Source organism: Canis aureus, unplaced genomic scaffold (assembly GCF_053574225.1).
Source record: "Canis aureus isolate CA01 unplaced genomic scaffold, VMU_Caureus_v.1.0 NW_027326476.1_RagTag, whole genome shotgun sequence".
NCBI lineage: Eukaryota > Metazoa > Chordata > Mammalia > Carnivora > Canidae > Canis > Canis aureus.
In genome coordinates this window covers 180,001-198,999 of record NW_027554417.1, presented here as the reverse complement: position 1 = coordinate 198,999, position 18,999 = coordinate 180,001, and the positions used below count along the sequence as shown (strand labels likewise).

The 18,999-nt window shown below is 53.1% G+C and overlaps 2 protein-coding genes across 2 annotated transcripts; both read left to right on the top strand.

The window, feature by feature from the left end:
- The first annotated feature begins 1,531 nt into the window (after positions 1–1,531).
- LOC144309518 (testis-specific Y-encoded protein 3-like) lies at positions 1,532–4,302 on the top strand. The gene is made up of 6 exons (XM_077890600.1): positions 1,532–2,018; positions 2,746–2,823; positions 2,985–3,096; positions 3,236–3,381; positions 3,475–3,559; positions 4,280–4,302. Exons 1-6 carry the CDS (start codon positions 1,644–1,646, stop codon positions 4,300–4,302), a joined length of 819 nt encoding a protein of 272 aa, XP_077746726.1. The 5' UTR covers positions 1,532–1,643.
- A 3,149-nt stretch (positions 4,303–7,451) lies between these two features.
- Positions 7,452–10,227, top strand: LOC144309517 (testis-specific Y-encoded protein 3-like). The gene is made up of 6 exons (XM_077890599.1): positions 7,452–7,938; positions 8,666–8,743; positions 8,905–9,016; positions 9,160–9,305; positions 9,399–9,483; positions 10,205–10,227. The coding sequence occupies exons 1-6, from the start codon at positions 7,564–7,566 to the stop codon at positions 10,225–10,227; spliced, it is 819 nt and encodes a 272-aa protein (XP_077746725.1). The 5' UTR covers positions 7,452–7,563.
- The last annotated feature ends 8,772 nt before the right edge of the window (positions 10,228–18,999 follow it).

Genomic DNA, 18,999 nt, shown 5'->3' with positions numbered 1-18,999 from the left:
ACAACACATTTTCACCAATGCCCTAAGTTTCAGTGCGCTATTTATCTTTCGGCCCAGACGGAAGGATGTTATTCAATATGGATAATAGGGGTCATGATCTGAGCCTTGCTCCGGCTCCTCTCGTGGTGGCTGCTGTTCCTTTGCTCCTGGTGTGCACCGTCAAGGGAACTTTCCACGGCAAGGACTCTGTCCAATGCTGTCTGTGATGCATCTTGTAAGGTCGAGGCGAGAAAAGCCCTCAAGATGTTTCAGACTTCCCCAGGTTTTGTGGTCATCATGGGATTCACTGTCTTGCAAGTGAACACTCCCCTGGATGAATTCTAGTCACCATCATCTGCCTGTTGTCCTCTCCAAGTAAGCCAGAGCTCCCGTCTTTTCCTCGGGCTTTAGGACGCGCGCGTGGTTGCCCTGCAACCTCAAATCCCTCACGAGTTAGTGACAAATTGTGAATTCAAAGGCTTTGTTTTCGGCTCTCCTTCTTAACTGCAAAGTGGGAGTGACACTCTTTCTGGCTCTTCACATCCTCAAGAGACCTCCTGGATGTAAAGGCTCCGGTGCCGGCAGGTGGTGCCCCAGGACGCAGTGGGCGGCACGCTCTCGGGGATCTCCTGGGCATCGTCTGGCAGATGTCGGCCAGGAAAATGGCCAGAGACACGGACGGGGGCTGGAGGACACCGACCCGACCTCCGCCGAGGCGGCTGCTCGGTCTCCTGGACTCCCTGGCTCAGGGCTAGTCGTGGGAGGGCGGGACCGCCCAGAGCCCCTCCCACCGCCTTGCCCCTGATTGGCAGGGCCTTCCTTGGGGCCAAGGTCCGGCACGTAACTCCACTCCCGGGGGTGGAGCTCCCGGTGAGTCAGGGCACAGGTGCCTGGCAGCAGGCGGCAGGCCAGGAGCCGCTCTGCGCCTGCGCCGCCTTCTCGCCCGCGCCTCCCGGCGGCGGCCCTAGGGGGCGTATTTCCGCCAGCCACGAGCCGGGCCACTGCGGGGACTCGCGGACTCGGACCTCCAGCGCCTTCCCTCACAGCGGCCCAGCTCCCTACAGGCCCGTGGCGGGAGGGGGGCGGGGGGGCGTTGGGAACCGGGCCGGGGCCCCATGGAGAGCGAGACGGGGTCCCGGGAAGCCGGGCTTGCCCCGGCATCCTGGCCCTGCTTCGTGCTGCAATGGAGACTTCAGGCAGCCGGGGCCCGCGGGGACGTAGGCACCCCGAGGGATGAGGGGACGCTGCAGTCCCTAGGCGTTGGGACCGTGCAGGAGCGTGTGCATGAAGCCAGCGCCGGGAGGGAGACCGAGCAGGCCCCGCTGCTTGTGGAGTTGGTGCTGGCGGTGGAAGACGCCATGGTGCTGGTCGAGGTCGTAGACGGGGCGGCGGCTGACAACCGTGAGGAGGCAGAGGAAGAGGGGCAGAGGGAGGGGGAGTCTCAGGCGGTGGGAGAGGAGGAGGAGTGTGAGCATGAGGAGGACTCGGGGGAGGAATCTGAGCAGGGCACGCAGTTTGAAGCGGACGACCAGGAGGCCGATGAGATGAAGACTGACCCCGAGGAATCTGATGAGGAGACCGGGACTGACGACGACGAGGAGACTGAAGACGACAGGCCTGAGGTGGACGATGACTCCGAGCAGGACGACGCCGAGGATGTGGCGATGGCTCACGAGGAAGAGGGGGAGGCTGAGGAGGAGGCCGTCATGTCTGAGACGGAGTACATGCTGGAGGAGGAGGCGAATCTTCAGGAAGAGGCACATAAGCCGGAGGAGGCCATGGAGGAGGGCCAGGGAGAGGAAGGCGCCAGGGAGCTGCAAGAGCAGCAGCAAGGGTCAGAGCATCCAGAGGCAGGGCCGAGTCCGTTGGAGTGCCCGCTGGAGGCTCTCGAGGCGCTGCGGGCAGACATGGAGCCCACCAATGGAAGAGGCAGGCGCTCCTTTGCTCCGTTCCAGCTCAGGCTGGGTCAGAGAAGGCACCATCGCCTGCAACAGCGAAGCGCCCACATGCAGGGCATCCGTGGCTTCTGGGCCAAGGCTGTATCCTTGCTGCTGTGGGGCAAGGACCCCAAGGTGACGGGGGTGGGGGGGACGTGGGGGGCTGGAGGTGGGGGGGCCGGAGCCAAGCGGGCCGTGAGGAGGGCAGGGGCGCTGTGGGGTATGGGCATCCCTCGGACAGCATTGGTGAACGCTCCCCGCCCGTCCCGGGGTGGGAGTGGCGACGACGCTCATGCCCCGGTGATCGCCACAGCCTTGGGAGCCCGCTTGAGGGTGGGCTCCTCCTGGGCTGGATCGTCCCCAGAGGCAGCGAGTGTCAAGTGCGCGGGACGACATGCGGTCCGGGTCACACGTGGGAGTGGCAGCAGGGTCTCCGCACTGGCCGCGGCTCCCCGCAAAGCCCCTTTTCGCCTCGGCACACTGCTGCAGCCAGGGGGCTGCGTGTGCCCACCTCTGACCTGGTCGCCCAGAGCCGGGGACGTGCGCCGTCCCGGGAGCAGCCCACTGTGCCTTGCCGTGGGGCCACAGGCATGTGCGGTGGACGGGGTGCGGGGAGGGGCGTGTCTCGGGATACACAGCTCCCGTCCCGTGGCAGCGCGCACATGGGCAGCAGCCCGAGGCCCAGCGGGCCGTGCTCGGTGCAGCCTGTGCGGATGGCCCGGGAGCCGGCGGGAGGGCAGGGGCGCCAGGGCCACGCTGCTGTGCGGGCCTGCGGCGTTGTTGTAGCTCTCGCATCTCCAGCCCCGGAAGGCTCCTTGACCTAAAGCAGTTTGGGAACCACCCCCAGCTGTCAGCCGTGATCAGTGAGCAAGATCTGCGCATGCTTCGCTTCATGACGAACCTGAAGGTCAGGCCCAGGGCGCGGAAGAGGGTCCTGGGTCGGGAGGCGACAGGCTAGGACACGTGATTGGCGAGCTGAGGCTGCAAGGGGGAGGCTTCAGCACAGAGGTGTCACCACGCTCCCCGGGAACCCCCAACCCCGTCCCCGTGTCCCCCATTTGTCGGCAGGTGCAGGAAGTCACCTTTCCCAGTGCCTGCCGCAGGATCCTGCTGTTCTTTGGCAAGAACTCCTACTTCCAGAACGAAGTCCTCGTGAAGGAGTATGTCGTCAGTGCTGCTGGTAAGACAGCTCGGCATGACTGCCTGCCGGCCTGCCTGCCTGCCTGCCTGCCGGCCTGCAGGCCTGCCTGGAAGCGGCGGGTGGACGGTGGAACCGGGTTCACCGTGCAGCACCGTCTCACGTGCCGGTTGCCCTGCAGGCTACAGAGCGTCGCACTCCACTCCCATCCAGTGGTCGCAGCACTACGAACGGGAGGCCTACCGCCGCCAGACCCACGACAACGGCCTTAACTTCTTCAACTGGTTCTGTGGCCACCACCTTGCCGGGTCAGGCAGGATCGCTGAGGTGGGGCCCTGTGACAGACTGGGTCAGTGAGCTCGCTGGGTCCCCCAGCTGCTCCGGGTGGGGATGTGAGTCCCGCTCTCTCTTTCCTGCCAGCTCATCATGGATGACCTGTGGCCCAATGTCCTCAAGTACTACGAGAGGAAGAAGGCGCCGGGAGAGGGAAGCCACAGGAGGACAGGTGAGGAGCCGAGGGTGTGGGCGTGGAAAGGGGGGATCTCGGGGGACTTTGGCTGACACACTGAGGCTGCGGGTGGCCCTGACGGGGAGTGACCCCAGGTCAAGTTGGCATCATCCCCCTGAACCCGGGAGGCTGGGGAAGGGCCGTGCCAAAGGGCTCGTGCCTGGGGAAGCTCAAGACATTGGGAAAGGGCTCTGTCATTGCAATGAGCCGTGCCAGAGAAACAAAGCCAGCCGAGCCGCACCGCCTGTGCGAATGGTCCTGGCGGGGCCCTGAACCCCGTCCTCCGGTGCCCGAGTACCGCCAGACGTGTGGGCACGGCCAAGGTGTCCCTGCCGCCCTTGACACTGTGCGTAGGCGAAACTTTGCAACGAGGCGCTAGGCGGGGGTGGAATCACTGCAGCGATCCCCTCGGTCTCCATTGGCGTCCCCTCCGCCGCCCAAAAGGCACACAGAGAACCCTGGCCAGCATGCCGACATTAAGGAGCACGAGTTTGAATTCCGTGGGCGCGTGCGTGGAGGAAACCTAAAGGCAGAACCCCCCGTGCTCGGGGCGGGGGCGCTGCGGGGGCCAGGAGAATCATAGCCATTGGAGCCAGGCCGAGAATCACTCGTGCGTCGGCCCCTTGGCCCAGAGACCATACAGACTTGTGTCATGGCCGCCTGGCTGTCTGTGTCTCTGCGTGTACCTGAGGCCCTGGGTGTTTCTGTCCCTGCCAGGGAGCTTCAAGATGCCGAGATGAATATGAGGCGACGGCACACTTGTCCACAGCCGTCGCACACATACAGATGGATGCCAGCGGTCAACACGGCTCTCCTGCAGAGGAGATCACTGAGGACGACGCTGTGGTGCTGACACGTCAGACACATGATGGGGCTCCAGGAGCCATGTAACTTTCATTAAAAGTTAGAAACACAAGATCCTGTGTGTGTTTGTGTTTGTGTGTATGCATCTCACTAATCAATCAATCAATCAATCAATCAATAAACAAACGAACGAGAATTTGAGTAAATAAAAATAACCAAGATGAGCTGGGCGTCTGAGTCCGTCTGCCTCTGAAGGAGACCCCAATTCTTTCCTTTCGGGACCCAGTGCCTGTACTGTTGCAACGGGGTGCACTACTTGTTTGGTGGCGGCCCGAGGCGTCCCATATGGTTCCAGTCAAGGAGGGGCAGGGAGCATAGAGGCCTCAGGGACTCAGCAGACCTCGCAGAGCGCACGAGGTCTGGCCCCCGATCCCCCTGAAGGTCCGCACACTCCACACCACCCTGGCTGTGTGGCTGAGGGTGGTGAGTGGCAGGAGAGCCTGTGGTGGATGGGGGACTGTGTCCGTGGGAGCCAGATCCTACCTGGCTCACTTAGGACTGCCTGCCCCATCGTGCAGGTCCAGGAGGGATACACAACCGCACAGCGTGGCGCAGGGGCCGGGGCACTGCCCAGTGAATGCGGGGCCCTCCCCCAGGCCTAGTAAGGAAGGGCTCCTGCATGGCCTGCCGCCTGCCTCCGGCCAGACTTCCTCGATTGATTGACTGACTGATTCATTGATTCATTGATTGATTGATTCATTTTTCCATTCATTCATTCATTCATTCATTCATTCATTCATTCATTCATTTTTTGGTAGATGAGTGCTTCTATTTCCAACAACAGAGAAAGAGCAGGTAACCTGAACAGCCACCCTCTATAAAACATAAAAAAATGCAAGGCAGAATCAACCCAAACCCTTGAAATACATAGCTGAGACCACAAGGTACTGCATATGGTCGGGATGATTTTCAAAGTACAGACTTGTAAACGCAGTGCAGAAAGTTTCTGTACACCCTTCATCCGTCTCCCTCAGAGGTGAACATCTCCTGACCACGCTCCAATGATAAAAACGAAGAGACCCACATGTGTACACTAGGACTAAACTACAGACGGCACTCAGATTCCGCCAGGTTTTCCAAGGAAGGTGCTTCTTCCGCTGGACACCTGTGTGTGATAGCACATTACACTTAGTTGTCACATGGCTTTCGTTTCCGTGACACTTCTTTTGTCTTTCCTAATTGTTGAAGATGTTGACAATTTTGAAGAATACTAGCAACCGATAAGTGTAGACTGTCTCTCAGTTCACTTGTATCTGATGCTTTCTCGTGTGTAGATAGGAGTTGTGCTCTCTTTTTGGGCAAAAACGCCAGGGATGGGAAATTGATCACGTCATACCCTGCTCTGTGCCTCCCAGGCAGACAGCGTGGTCAGCTCTCAAGGCTCTGGACTGAGAAGTCTCCTGATTCTTCCTCCAACGTTCCTCCAACAACGGCACTCATGCCTGTCCCTCCCGCTGAATAGATTTTTTTACAAAATCTCTTCCTTTTCTCCAACAACAACACATTTTCACCAATGCCCTAAGTTTCAGTGCGCTATTTATCTTTCGGCCCAGACGGAAGGATGTTATTCAATATGGATAATAGGGGTCATGATCTGAGCCTTGCTCCGGCTCCTCTCGTGGTGGCTGCTGTTCCTTTGCTCCTGGTGTGCACCGTCAAGGGAACTTTCCACGGCAAGGACTCTGTCCAATGCTGTCTGTGATGCATCTTGTAAGGTCGAGGCGAGAAAAGCCCTCAAGATGTTTCAGACTTCCCCAGGTTTTGTGGTCATCATGGGATTCACTGTCTTGCAAGTGAACACTCCCCTGGATGAATTCTAGTCACCATCATCTGCCTGTTGTCCTCTCCAAGTAAGCCAGAGCTCCCGTCTTTTCCTCGGGCTTTAGGACGCGCGCGTGGTTGCCCTGCAACCTCAAATCCCTCACGAGTTAGTGACAAATTGTGAATTCAAAGGCTTTGTTTTCGGCTCTCCTTCTTAACTGCAAAGTGGGAGTGACACTCTTTCTGGCTCTTCACATCCTCAAGAGACCTCCTGGATGTAAAGGCTCCGGTGCCGGCAGGTGGTGCCCCAGGACGCAGTGGGCGGCACGCTCTCGGGGATCTCCTGGGCATCGTCTGGCAGATGTCGGCCAGGAAAATGGCCAGAGACACGGACGGGGGCTGGAGGACACCGACCCGACCTCCGCCGAGGCGGCTGCTCGGTCTCCTGGACTCCCTGGCTCAGGGCTAGTCGTGGGAGGGCGGGACCGCCCAGAGCCCCTCCCACCGCCTTGCCCCTGATTGGCAGGGCCTTCCTTGGGGCCAAGGTCCGGCACGTAACTCCACTCCCGGGGGTGGAGCTCCCGGTGAGTCAGGGCACAGGTGCCTGGCAGCAGGCGGCAGGCCAGGAGCCGCTCTGCGCCTGCGCCGCCTTCTCGCCCGCGCCTCCCGGCGGCGGCCCTAGGGGGCGTATTTCCGCCAGCCACGAGCCGGGCCACTGCGGGGACTCGCGGACTCGGACCTCCAGCGCCTTCCCTCACAGCGGCCCAGCTCCCTACAGGCCCGTGGCGGGGGGGGCGGGGGGGCGTTGGGAACCGGGCCGGGGCCCCATGGAGAGCGAGACGGGGTCCCGGGAAGCCGGGCTTGCCCCGGCATCCTGGCCCTGCTTCGTGCTGCAATGGAGACTTCAGGCAGCCGGGGCCCGCGGGGACGTAGGCACCCCGAGGGATGAGGGGACGCTGCAGTCCCTAGGCGTTGGGACCGTGCAGGAGCGTGTGCATGAAGCCAGCGCCGGGAGGGAGACCGAGCAGGCCCCGCTGCTTGTGGAGTTGGTGCTGGCGGTGGAAGACGCCATGGTGCTGGTCGAGGTCGTAGACGGGGCGGCGGCTGACAACCGTGAGGAGGCAGAGGAAGAGGGGCAGAGGGAGGGGGAGTCTCAGGCGGTGGGAGAGGAGGAGGAGTGTGAGCATGAGGAGGACTCGGGGGAGGAATCTGAGCAGGGCACGCAGTTTGAAGCGGACGACCAGGAGGCCGATGAGATGAAGACTGACCCCGAGGAATCTGATGAGGAGACCGGGACTGACGACGACGAGGAGACTGAAGACGACAGGCCTGAGGTGGACGATGACTCCGAGCAGGACGACGCCGAGGATGTGGCGATGGCTCACGAGGAAGAGGGGGAGGCTGAGGAGGAGGCCGTCATGTCTGAGACGGAGTACATGCTGGAGGAGGAGGCGAATCTTCAGGAAGAGGCACATAAGCCGGAGGAGGCCATGGAGGAGGGCCAGGGAGAGGAAGGCGCCAGGGAGCTGCAAGAGCAGCAGCAAGGGTCAGAGCATCCAGAGGCAGGGCCGAGTCCGTTGGAGTGCCCGCTGGAGGCTCTCGAGGCGCTGCGGGCAGACATGGAGCCCACCAATGGAAGAGGCAGGCGCTCCTTTGCTCCGTTCCAGCTCAGGCTGGGTCAGAGAAGGCACCATCGCCTGCAACAGCGAAGCGCCCACATGCAGGGCATCCGTGGCTTCTGGGCCAAGGCTGTATCCTTGCTGCTGTGGGGCAAGGACCCCAAGGTGACGGGGGTGGGGGGGACGTGGGGGGCTGGGGGTGGGGGGGCCGGAGCCAAGCGGGCCGTGAGGAGGGCAGGGGCGCTGTGGGGTATGGGCATCCCTCGGACAGCATTGGTGAACGCTCCCCGCCCGTCCCGGGGTGGGAGTGGCGACGACGCTCATGCCCCGGTGATCGCCACAGCCTTGGGAGCCCGCTTGAGGGTGGGCTCCTCCTGGGCTGGATCGTCCCCAGAGGCAGCGAGTGTCAAGTGCGCGGGACGACATGCGGTCCGGGTCACACGTGGGAGTGGCAGCAGGGTCTCCGCACTGGCCGCGGCTCCCCGCAAAGCCCCTTTTCGCCTCGGCACACTGCTGCAGCCAGGGGGCTGCGTGTGCCCACCTCTGACCTGGTCGCCCAGAGCCAGGGACGTGCGCCGTCCCGGGAGCAGCCCACTGTGCCTTGCCGTGGGGCCACAGGCATGTGCGGTGGACGGGGTGCGGGGAGGGGCGTGTCTCGGGATACACAGCTCCCGTCCCGTGGCAGCGCGCACATGGGCAGCAGCCCGAGGCCCAGCGGGCCGTGCTCGGTGCAGCCTGTGCGGATGGCCCGGGAGCCGGCGGGAGGGCAGGGGCGCCAGGGCCACGCTGCTGTGCGGGCCTGCGGCGTTGTTGTAGCTCTCGCATCTCCAGCCCCGGAAGGCTCCTTGACCTAAAGCAGTTTGGGAACCACCCCCAGCTGTCAGCCGTGATCAGTGAGCAAGATCTGCGCATGCTTCGCTTCATGACGAACCTGAAGGTCAGGCCCAGGGCGCGGAAGAGGGTCCTGGGTCGGGAGGCGAGAGGCTAGGACACGTGATTGGCGAGCTGAGGCTGCCAGGGGGAGGCCTCAGCACAGAGGTGTCACCACGCTCCCCGGGAACCCCCAACCCCGTCTCCGTGTCCCCCATTTGTCGGCAGGTGCAGGAAGTCACCTTTCCCAGTGCCTGCCGCAGGATCCTGCTGTTCTTTGGCAAGAACTCCTACTTCCAGAACGAAGTCCTCGTGAAGGAGTATGTCGTCAGTGCTGCTGGTAAGACAGCTCGGCATGACTGCCTGCCGGCCTGCCTGCCTGCCTGCCTGCCTGCCGGCCTGCAGGCCTGCCTGGAAGCGGCGGGTGGACGGTGGAACCGGGTTCACCGTGCAGCACCGTCTCACGTGCCGGTTGCCCTGCAGGCTACAGAGCGTCGCACTCCACTCCCATCCAGTGGTCGCAGCACTACGAACGGGAGGCCTACCGCCGCCAGACCCACGACAACGGCCTTAACTTCTTCAACTGGTTCTGTGGCCACCACCTTGCCGGGTCAGGCAGGATCGCTGAGGTGGGGCCCTGTGACAGACTGGGTCAGTGAGCTCGCTGGGTCCCCCAGCTGCTCCGGGTGGGGATGTGAGTCCCGCTCTCTCTTTCCTGCCAGCTCATCATGGATGACCTGTGGCCCAATGTCCTCAAGTACTACGAGAGGAAGAAGGCGCCGGGAGAGGGAAGCCACAGGAGGACAGGTGAGGAGCCGAGGGTGTGGGCGTGGAAAGGGGGGATCTCGGGGGACTTTGGCTGACACACTGAGGCTGCGGGTGGCCCTGACGGGGAGTGACCCCAGGTCAAGTTGGCATCATCCCCCTGAACCCGGGAGGCTGGGGAAGGGCCGTGCCAAAGGGCTCGTGCCTGGGGAAGCTCAAGACATTGGGAAAGGGCTCTGTCATTGCAATGAGCCGTGCCAGAGAAACAAAGCCAGCCGAGCCGCACCGCCTGTGCGAATGGTCCTGGCGGGGCCCTGAACCCCGTCCTCCGGTGCCCGAGTACCGCCAGACGTGTGGGCACGGCCAAGGTGTCCCTGCCGCCCTTGACACCGTGCGTAGGCGAAACTTTGCAACGAGGCGCTAGGCGGGGGTGGAATCACTGCAGCGATCCCCTCGGTCTCCATTGGCGTCCCCTCCGCCGCCCAAAAGGCACACAGAGAACCCTGGCCAGCATGCCGACATTAAGGAGCACGAGTTTGAATTCCGTGGGCGCGTGCGTGGAGGAAACCTAAAGGCAGAACCCCCCGTGCTCGGGGGGGGGGTGCGCTGCGGGGGCCAGGAGAATCATAGCCATTGGAGCCAGGCCGAGAATCACTCGTGCGTCGGCCCCTTGGCCCAGAGACCATACAGACTTGTCTCATGGCCGCCTGGCTGTCTGTGTCTCTGCGTGTACCTGAGGCCCTGGGTGTTCTGTCCCTGCCAGGGAGCTTCAAGATGCCGAGATGAATATGAGGCGACGGCACACTTGTCCACAGCCGTCGCACACATACAGATGGATGCCAGCGGTCAACACGGCTCTCCTGCAGAGGAGATCACTGAGGACGACGCTGTGGTGCTGACACGTCGGACACATGATGGGGCTCCAGGAGCCATGTAACTTTCATTAAAAGTTAGAAACACAAGATCCTGTGTGTGTTTGTGTTTGTGTGTATGCATCTCACTAATCAGTCAATCAATCAATCAATAAACAAACGAACGAGAATTTGAGTAAATAAAAATAACCAAGATGAGCTGGGCGTCTGAGTCCGTCTGCCTCTGAAGGAGACCCCAATTCTTTCCTTTCGGGACCCAGTGCCTGTACTGTTGCAACGGGGTGCACTACTTGTTTGGTGGCGGCCCGAGGCGTCCCATATGGTTCCAGTCAAGGAGGGGCAGGGAGCATAGAGGCCTCAGGGACTCAGCAGACCTCGCAGAGCGCACGAGGTCTGGCCCCCGATCCCCCTGAAGGTCCGCACACTCCACACCACCCTGGCTGTGTGGCTGAGGGTGGTGAGTGGCAGGAGAGCCTGTGGTGGATGGGGGACTGTGTCCGTGGGAGCCAGATCCTACCTGGCTCACTTAGGACTGCCTGCCCCATCGTGCAGGTCCAGGAGGGATACACAACCGCACAGTGTGGCGCAGGGGCCGGGGCACCGCCCAGTGAATGCGGGGCCCTCCCCCAGGCCTAGTAAGGAAGGGCTCCTGCATGGCCTGCCGCCTGCCTCCGGCCAGACTTCCTCGATTGATTGACTGACTGATTGATTGATTGATTGATTTTGCCATTCATTCATTCATTCATTCATTCATTCATTCATTTTTTGGTAGATGAGTGCTTTTATTTCCAACAACAGAGAAAGAGCAGGTAACCTGAACAGCCACCCTCTATAAAACATAAAAAAATGCAAGGCAGAATCAACCCAAACCCTTGAAATACATAGCTGAGACCACAAGGTACTGCATTGGTCGGGATGATTTTCAAAGTGCAGACTTGTAAACGCAGTGCAGAAAATTTCTGTACACCCTTCATCCGTCTCCCTCAGAGGTGAACATCTCCTGACCACGCTCCAATGATAAAAACGAAGAGACCCACATGTGTACACTAGGACTAAACTACAGACGGCACTCAGATTCCGCCAGGTTTTCCAAGGAAGGTGCTTCTTCCGCTGGACACCTGTGTGTGATAGCACATTACACTTAGTTGTCACATGGCTTTCGTTTCCGTGACACTTCTTTTGTCTTTCCTAATTGTTGAAGATGTTGACAATTTTGAAGAATACTAGCAACCGATAATTGTAGACTGTCTCTCAGTTCACATGTATCTGATGCTTTCTCGTGTGTAGATAGGAGTTGTGCTCTCTTTTTGGGCAAAAACGCCAGGGATGGGAAATTGATCACGTCATACCCTGCTCTGTGCCTCCCAGGCAGACAGCGTGGTCAGCTCTCAAGGCTCTGGACTGAGAAGTCTCCTGATTCTTCCTCCAACGTTCCTCCAACAACGGCACTCATGCCTGTCCCTCCCCCTGAATAGATTTTTTACAAAATCTCTTCCTTTTCTCCAACAACAACACATTTTCACCAATGCCCTAAGTTTCAGTGCGCTATTTATCTTTCGGCCTAGACATGAAGGTTGTTATTCAATATGGATAATAGGGGTCATGATCTGAGCCTTGCTCCGGCTCCTCTCGTGGTGGCTGCTGTTCCTTTGCTCCTGGTGTGTACCATCAAGGGAACTTTACACGGCAAGGACTCTCTCCAATCCTCTCTGTGATGCATCTTTAAGGTCCATGCCAGAAAAGCCTTGTTCCGACTCCTCTCACAGTTCTGGAGTAGAAGGAAACTGAACCACTCTCTTTCAGCATACACAAAGATAAACTCAAAATGGATGAAAGATCTAAACGTGAGAAAAGTTTCCACCAAAATCCTAGAGGAGAATACAGGCAACACCCTTTTTGAACTTGGCTACAGTAACCTCTTGCAAGATACAACCATGAAGGCAAGAGAAACAAAAGCAAAAATGAACTATTGGGACTTCATCAAGATAAGAAGCTTTTGCACAGCAAAGGATACAGGTAACAAAACTAAGATACAATCTACAGAATGGGAGAAGATATTTGCAAATGACCTATCAGATAAAGGGCTAGTTTCCAAGATCTATGAAGAACTTATTAAACTCAACACCAAAGAAACAAACAATCCAATCATGAAATGGGCAAAAGACATGAAGAGAGATCTCACAGAGGAAGACATAGACATGGCCAACATGCACATGAGAAAATGCTCCGCATCACTTGCCATCAGGGACATACAAATCAAAAAACAATGAGATACCACCTCACACCAGTGAGAATGGGGAACATTACCAAGGCAGGAAACAACCAATGTTGGAGAGGATGCGGAGAAAAGCGAACCCTCTTACACTCTTTGTGGGAATGTGAACTGGTGCAGCCACTCTGGAAAACTGTGTGGAGGTTCCTCAAAGAGTTGCAAATAGACCTGCCCTACGACCCAGCAATTGCACTGTTGGAGTTTACCCCAAAGACTCAGATGCAATGAAACGCCGGGACACCAGCACTCCGATGTTTCTAACAGCAATGTGCACAATAGCCAAACTGTGGAAGGAGCCTCAGTGTCCATCGAAAGATGAATGGATAAAGAAGATGTGGTTTATGTATACAATGGAATATTACTCAGCCATTATAAACGACAAATACTACCCACCATTTGCTTCAACGAGGATGGAACTGGAGGGTATTATGCTGAGTTAAATATGTCAATCAGAGAAGGACAAACAGTGTATGTTCTCATTCATTTGGGGAATCTAAATAATAGTGAAAGGGAATATAAAGGAAGGGAGAAGAAATGTGTGGAAAATATCAGAAAGGGAGATAGAACATAAAGACTCTTAACTCTGGGAAACAAACTAGGGGTGGTGCAAGGGGAGGATGGAGGGGGATGGGAATTAATGGGTGACTGGTTCTGAGGGGGGCACTTGATGCGATGAGCACTGGGTGTTATTCTGTATGTTGGTAAATTGAACACCAATAAAAAATTAAATTATTAAAAAAAATAAATAAATAAAATAAATAAAAAAATAAAAAAATAAAATAAATAAAAAAACCTTGAATCCAAAAAAAATATTATACCTGAATAGACAAAAATGTATATATATGGACTAACTGGTCAGGCAACAAACCTAAGACTTATTTATAGTTGTCAACCTGGACTACAGTCCTTCTGCATCAGCTCTTGCTCAATCTGTTCTCCACACTGATAGGAGCACATAGAAAATGTATTTGTAGCAAAAAGAAAAAAAAGAAAAAGAAAGAAAATGAAGTTGTCAAAATGGCAAATGTCATGGATCACCATGAGCTGGGGAATTGCAAGTTGCAGCTTGAGTTTGTGCATGAATTACACTAGACTTTTTATCCAAAATGACAGTACAGACATACCTCAGAGATATGGAAGGTTTGGTTCCAGACCACTGCAACAAAATAAATATTACAACAAAGCAAGCCAAGTGAGTTTTTTGGTTTCCCAGGGCACATCAGAGTTATGTTTATACTTCTAGTCTATTAAGTGTGTCATAGAATTATGTCTTTTGTTTTTTTTAAAGATTTATTTATTTATTTATTTATTTATTTATTTATTTATTTATTTATTCATGAAAGACAGAGAGAGAGAAAGAGAGAGAGAGAGAGAGAGAGGCAGAGACACAGGCAGGCGGAGATGCAGGCTCCATGCCAGGAGCCTGACGCGGGACTCGATCCCAGGATCGAGTGGGCCAAAGGGAGGTGCCAAACCTCTGAGCCACCCAGGGATCCCCTTAAAAATAATGTGTGCAACTTAATTTAAACGTGCGTTAGGCTAACAGTCGCTAACTATCGCTGAGTTTTTAGTACGTCACAATCATTAAAAACAGATGACCATAACAAATATAGTAATACTGAAAAAGTTTGAAAGGTTGCACAATTAACAAAATGTGACACACACAGATACATGATGAGCAAATGGTATTGGAAAATTGGTGTGCAAAAGTTTCTTATCTTGATGAAGTCCCAATAGTTCATTTTTGCTTTTGTTTCTTTTGCATTCCTGGATGTATCTTGCAAGAAGTTACTGTGGTGAGTTCAAAAAGGGTGTTGCCTGTGTTCTCCTCTAGGATTTTGATGGAATCTTGTCTCACATTTAGATCTTTCATCCATTTTGAGTTTGTCTTTGTGTATGGTGTAAGAGAAGGGTCCAGTAGTGAAAGGGAATATGAAGGAAGGGAGAAGAAATGTGTGGGAAATATCAGAAAGGGAGACAGAACGTAAAGACTGCTAACTCTGGGAAACGAACTAGGGGTGGTAGAAGGGGAGGAGGGCGGGGGCTGGGAGTGAATGGGTGACGGGCACTGGGGGTTATTCTGTATGTTAGTAAATTGAACACCAATAAAAAATAAATTAAAAAAAAAAGAAAATTGGTGCTTGTTAGACATCTCAACACAAGATTGCCAGAAAAGTTCAATTTGTGAGGAACACAATATCTGTAAAGCACAATAAAAAGGAGTGCAATAAAACAAAACCTGCCCATAAAGTATATGAAGTATATGCCTACCTAAATGATCAGAAAGTTGTGGACTCTGATACCTGGCTTCTTCTACCTTAAATGCCAGGAAAATTACAAATTCCGGATCCTTTATCATAAGGTAACACCACATAAATGTCTCAGGTAAGAGACCCAGTTGAATATCACAATTCCATCATATTTTCAATGTTTTCCAAAGCTTTGGAAAGTATGAGTTGGAAGACTGTCCTAAATCTCCCCATGGTAGTAGAATAAGAGTTCAATATCACTACACAAATGCCGGTAACAGTCCAGTCAGAAGTTAACAGTTTAGTCTCAGATGTGCTCAAAAATCACCATGCCAAGGATATGGTAGCTGCCCAGCACGGAGGAGCTTGTGCAATCATTGGAAAATGCAGCTTCTGAATAGATTGGATGAGACAAATAGTGTCTAATTATACCTTTAAAAAGACAAGATAATCACACCCTATTGGCCATTTTATGGGACTGACTTATCTCCAAGATTGGGAAGTTGGTTTAATGAAGTGTGGGAAACTCTACTTGAATTCGTTCTTTCCTGCCTGTTATTCTTGTTCTATCCTATATTCTTCTCTTCCTTTACAGTTCTCTTCCCACCCAAATCTTTTCTCCACAGTCCTTGACTGGATTTTTTAATATGTGGACTTCATGAAGTTTCAGCCAGGAGAACTGTGAGAGATCGGAATATGCCACCCCAAAATATACCACCCTGGCATGAGTACTAGCTTGAATTGAAGGCAATGGAGCAAAGGTAGACATAGGATGAGTTCTCTGGCCTCCCCCATCTGCCTGAAGACAGATCATAAATCTCTTTTGTGATCCTGTCCCTGCCACGCTGTCACACTTACCCCCGGAGAAGAGCCGGCACTGAAAAAGAGCCTATGTGGGCAAACCTTACTAATGAGCCTTTGTCTACCATGAGTTAACCAATATATTTGCCTTTCCATAACCTGTCACCCTTTGAAGCTCAAAGTCCCTTTCATTTGTCTTGTCACTTTTCTTTAAATTGGATCCTCTTTTGCCCTAATGATGCATAAAAGCCTCCAACCTCAATGGTTTGCTGCTTGTTTTGTTTTTGTTTTGTTTTGTTTTGTTTTGTTTTGGTCTGGTTTGGTTTGGTTTGGTTTGGTTTGGTTTTGGTGTGTGTGGGTGGGGGGGAGAGGAGGTCCTCTTCTCTCTAAAGCTCCCCCTCATGAGATAAACCTTTAACATTAATTAAACCTGTATGCCTTTTCTCCTGCTAATTGCGTGCTGTCAGTTTACTTTGTAAATCTAGACATTGAACAAGAGGATAGAGAAAACATTTTCTTCTCCTACAGGATCAACCAGCCAATCCCATTAAACTAATTAGTTTGGCAAAAAGTCTTCAAAGGTATCAGAGCTTGGTCATCAGGAATCTTGTTTCCTATAAGTATCTGATTAAGAGTACTCAGTGAGGGTATTTTCCATATCTCTCTTGCCACTTTATTTGTGCTCTCTTTCCCACTGGAAATAGTCATTATTGCCTTCAAATCTAATCTCATTAGGGAACAAACTTTAAGAAACATCTTTAAGGTTCTAGTCCTCTATGTCTACACTCATTACCCAAATTTGTATTAGTCAATCAGAAACACTGTGCTAGTAGGATGTGTTTACGGAAACAAAGAGGGGGTGGGGAGAGAGAGATTTTAAGAATTGGTTCACATGATTGTACAGGCTAGCAAGACTGAAGAGACCAAAATGGTTCACATGATTGTACAGGCTAGCGAGACTGAAGAGACCAAAATCTGTGGGCACGCTGGAGACTGAGGGAAGTCTGCACCCAAAAGTAGCCTGGAGGCAGAATGCCTTCTTCTCTGGGGAACCTCTGCCTTTTTTCTTTAGGCTTTCAGCTGACTAAAGGAGACTTGCTCGTTTAATGGGTGATCATTCAGAGTCTACTGAGGTAAATGTAAAAACTAAAAATGTAAGAAAGGTAAATGTGTAATCATAACCAAAACATTCCTTCACAGCAACATCTAGGCTAGTGTTGATTAAACAGCTGAGTACCATGGCCTCCTCAAGATGACACATAAGATTAACCATGACCACATTCATCTTGATAAGTGAGGTTTATGGAGGAGGTTGACCTGGGAAGAGGATTATGCGACGTGTACTAAAACCTGGTTGGCAGAAGCAAGCCCAGCATGTGGAGAGATTTGCTACAGTAAGATGTCATGAATACAAAGCCAAAGCTGAGTTTCTGGTGGGAGTGTGAGACAAGTCTCTATGTTCTGTCTCCAAAGCCTGTGTGCAATTGCATGATCACTTAAGTACCCCCCTTAGAGAAGCAACAAAAGATTACGTGTTAACCCCAAAGGTGAAGATGAATTGTAGTTGACTTTTGACGCTTTTTTTACTGACTGAGCAGACCTGGTTAGCCAAGTCTGTAACTCCAAGCCATTTAGTACTCATGTCATTGTGAATGCATTTGATTAGGGACCATATCTGGTTAGAGTTGCTGTAATAAAGGGAACATGTTTTTGTTGTTGTTGTTGTTTTTGTTTCGTTTTGTTTTGTTTTTCAACAGCTACTTCCAGTTGTTAGCATGGCTTCAAGTGCAGGACTTACAAAGGAATTGGAGGTTGAGATTTAGGAATCCGTAGCCTTCCTTAACTAAGTGAGCTGTGACAGGCTATAATTTTTTAGTGCCTTGTTTCAATCAGTTCTATGGAGTGTTGACCTTCTGCATCAGTAAGCGAAGGTTCATTGGTCCCGCTGGGTGGAGCCCACCAGTACTGTAGAGCCATAGTTTTACTCCATGAAGTTACCTGCTGGGTGAGTAGGCAAAAAGGGTCAGTTTCATGGATGAACCAGGAGAGACACATGTTTTAGCAAAATCAGGTGCATTTTCATAGTTAAGAGGATGATTACTCCTTTAATTAGTCTTTCTTTTTTAAAATAATAAATTTATTTTTTAATTGGTGTTCAATTTGCCAACATACAGAATAACACCCAGTGCTCATCCTGTCAAGTGCCCCCCTCAGTGCCCGTCACCCATTCAACCCCACCGCCTGCTCTCTTCCCCTTCCACCACCCCTAGTTCGTTTCCCAGAGTTAAGAGTCTTTATGTTCTGTCTCCCTTTCTGATATTTCCTACCCATTTCTTCTCCTTTCCCTTCTATTCCCTTACACTATTATTTATATTCCCCAAATGAATGAGAACATATAACGTTTGTCCTTCTCCGATTGACTCATTTCACTCAGCATAATACCCTCCAGTTCCATCCACATTGAAGCAAATGGTACGTATTTTTCATTTCTAATGGCTGAGAAATATTCCATTGTATACATAAACCACATCTTCTTTATCCATTCATCTTTCGATGGACACCGAGGCTCCTTCCACAGTTTGGTATTGTGGACATTGCTGCTAGAAACATCGGGGTACAGGTGTCCCGGCGTTTCATGGCATCAGTGCCTTTGGGGTAAACCCCACCAGTGCAATTGCTGGGTCGTAGGGCAGGTCTATTTGTAACTGTTTGAGGAACCTCCACACAGTTTTCCAGAGTGGCTGCACCATTTCACATTCCCACCAACAGTGTAAGAGGGTTCCCCTTTCTCCGCATCCTCTCCAACATTTGTGGTTTCCTGCCTTGGTAATGTTCCCCATTCTCACTGGTATGAGGTGGTATCTCCTTGTGGTTTTGATTTGTATGTCCCTGATGGCAAGTGATGCAGAGCATTTTCTCATGTGCGTGTTGGCCATGTCTATGTCTTCCTCTGTGAGATCTCTCTTCATGTCTTTTCCCCATTTCATGATTGGATTGTTTGTTTCTTTGGTATTGAGTTTAATATGTTCTTTATAGATCTTGGATATTAGCCCTTTATCTGATAAGTCACTTGCAAATATCTTCTCCCATTCTGTAGATTGTCTTTTCATTTTGTGGACTGTTTCTTTGGCTTTGCAAAACCTTCTTATCTTGATGAAGTCCCAATAGTTCATTTTTGCTTTTGTTTCTCTTGCCTTCATGGTTGTATCTTGCAAGAAGTTACTGTGGCCAGTTCAAAAAGGGTGTTGCCTGTGTTCTCCTCTAGGATTTTGATGGAATCTTGTCTCACATTTAGATCTTTCATCCATTTTCAGTTTATCTTTGTGTATGGTGAAAGAGAGTGGTCTAGTTTCATTCTTCTGCA

Excerpts from the sequence above, each read along its gene's own strand:
- LOC144309518 (XM_077890600.1), top strand. The coding sequence starts at position 1,644 with ATGGCTCACGAGGAAGAGGGGGAGGCTGAGGAGGAGGCCGTCATGTCT. Across the intron at positions 2,824-2,984 it reads GCTTCATGACGAACCTGAAG|GTGCAGGAAGTCACCTTTCC; the intron begins GTCAGGCCCAGG and ends ATTTGTCGGCAG. Across the intron at positions 3,560-4,279 it reads GGGAAGCCACAGGAGGACAG|GGAGCTTCAAGATGCCGAGA; the intron begins GTGAGGAGCCGA and ends TGTCCCTGCCAG.
- LOC144309517 (XM_077890599.1), top strand. The coding sequence starts at position 7,564 with ATGGCTCACGAGGAAGAGGGGGAGGCTGAGGAGGAGGCCGTCATGTCT. Across the intron at positions 9,017-9,159 it reads GTATGTCGTCAGTGCTGCTG|GCTACAGAGCGTCGCACTCC; the intron begins GTAAGACAGCTC and ends GTTGCCCTGCAG. Across the intron at positions 9,306-9,398 it reads GGTCAGGCAGGATCGCTGAG|CTCATCATGGATGACCTGTG; the intron begins GTGGGGCCCTGT and ends CTTTCCTGCCAG.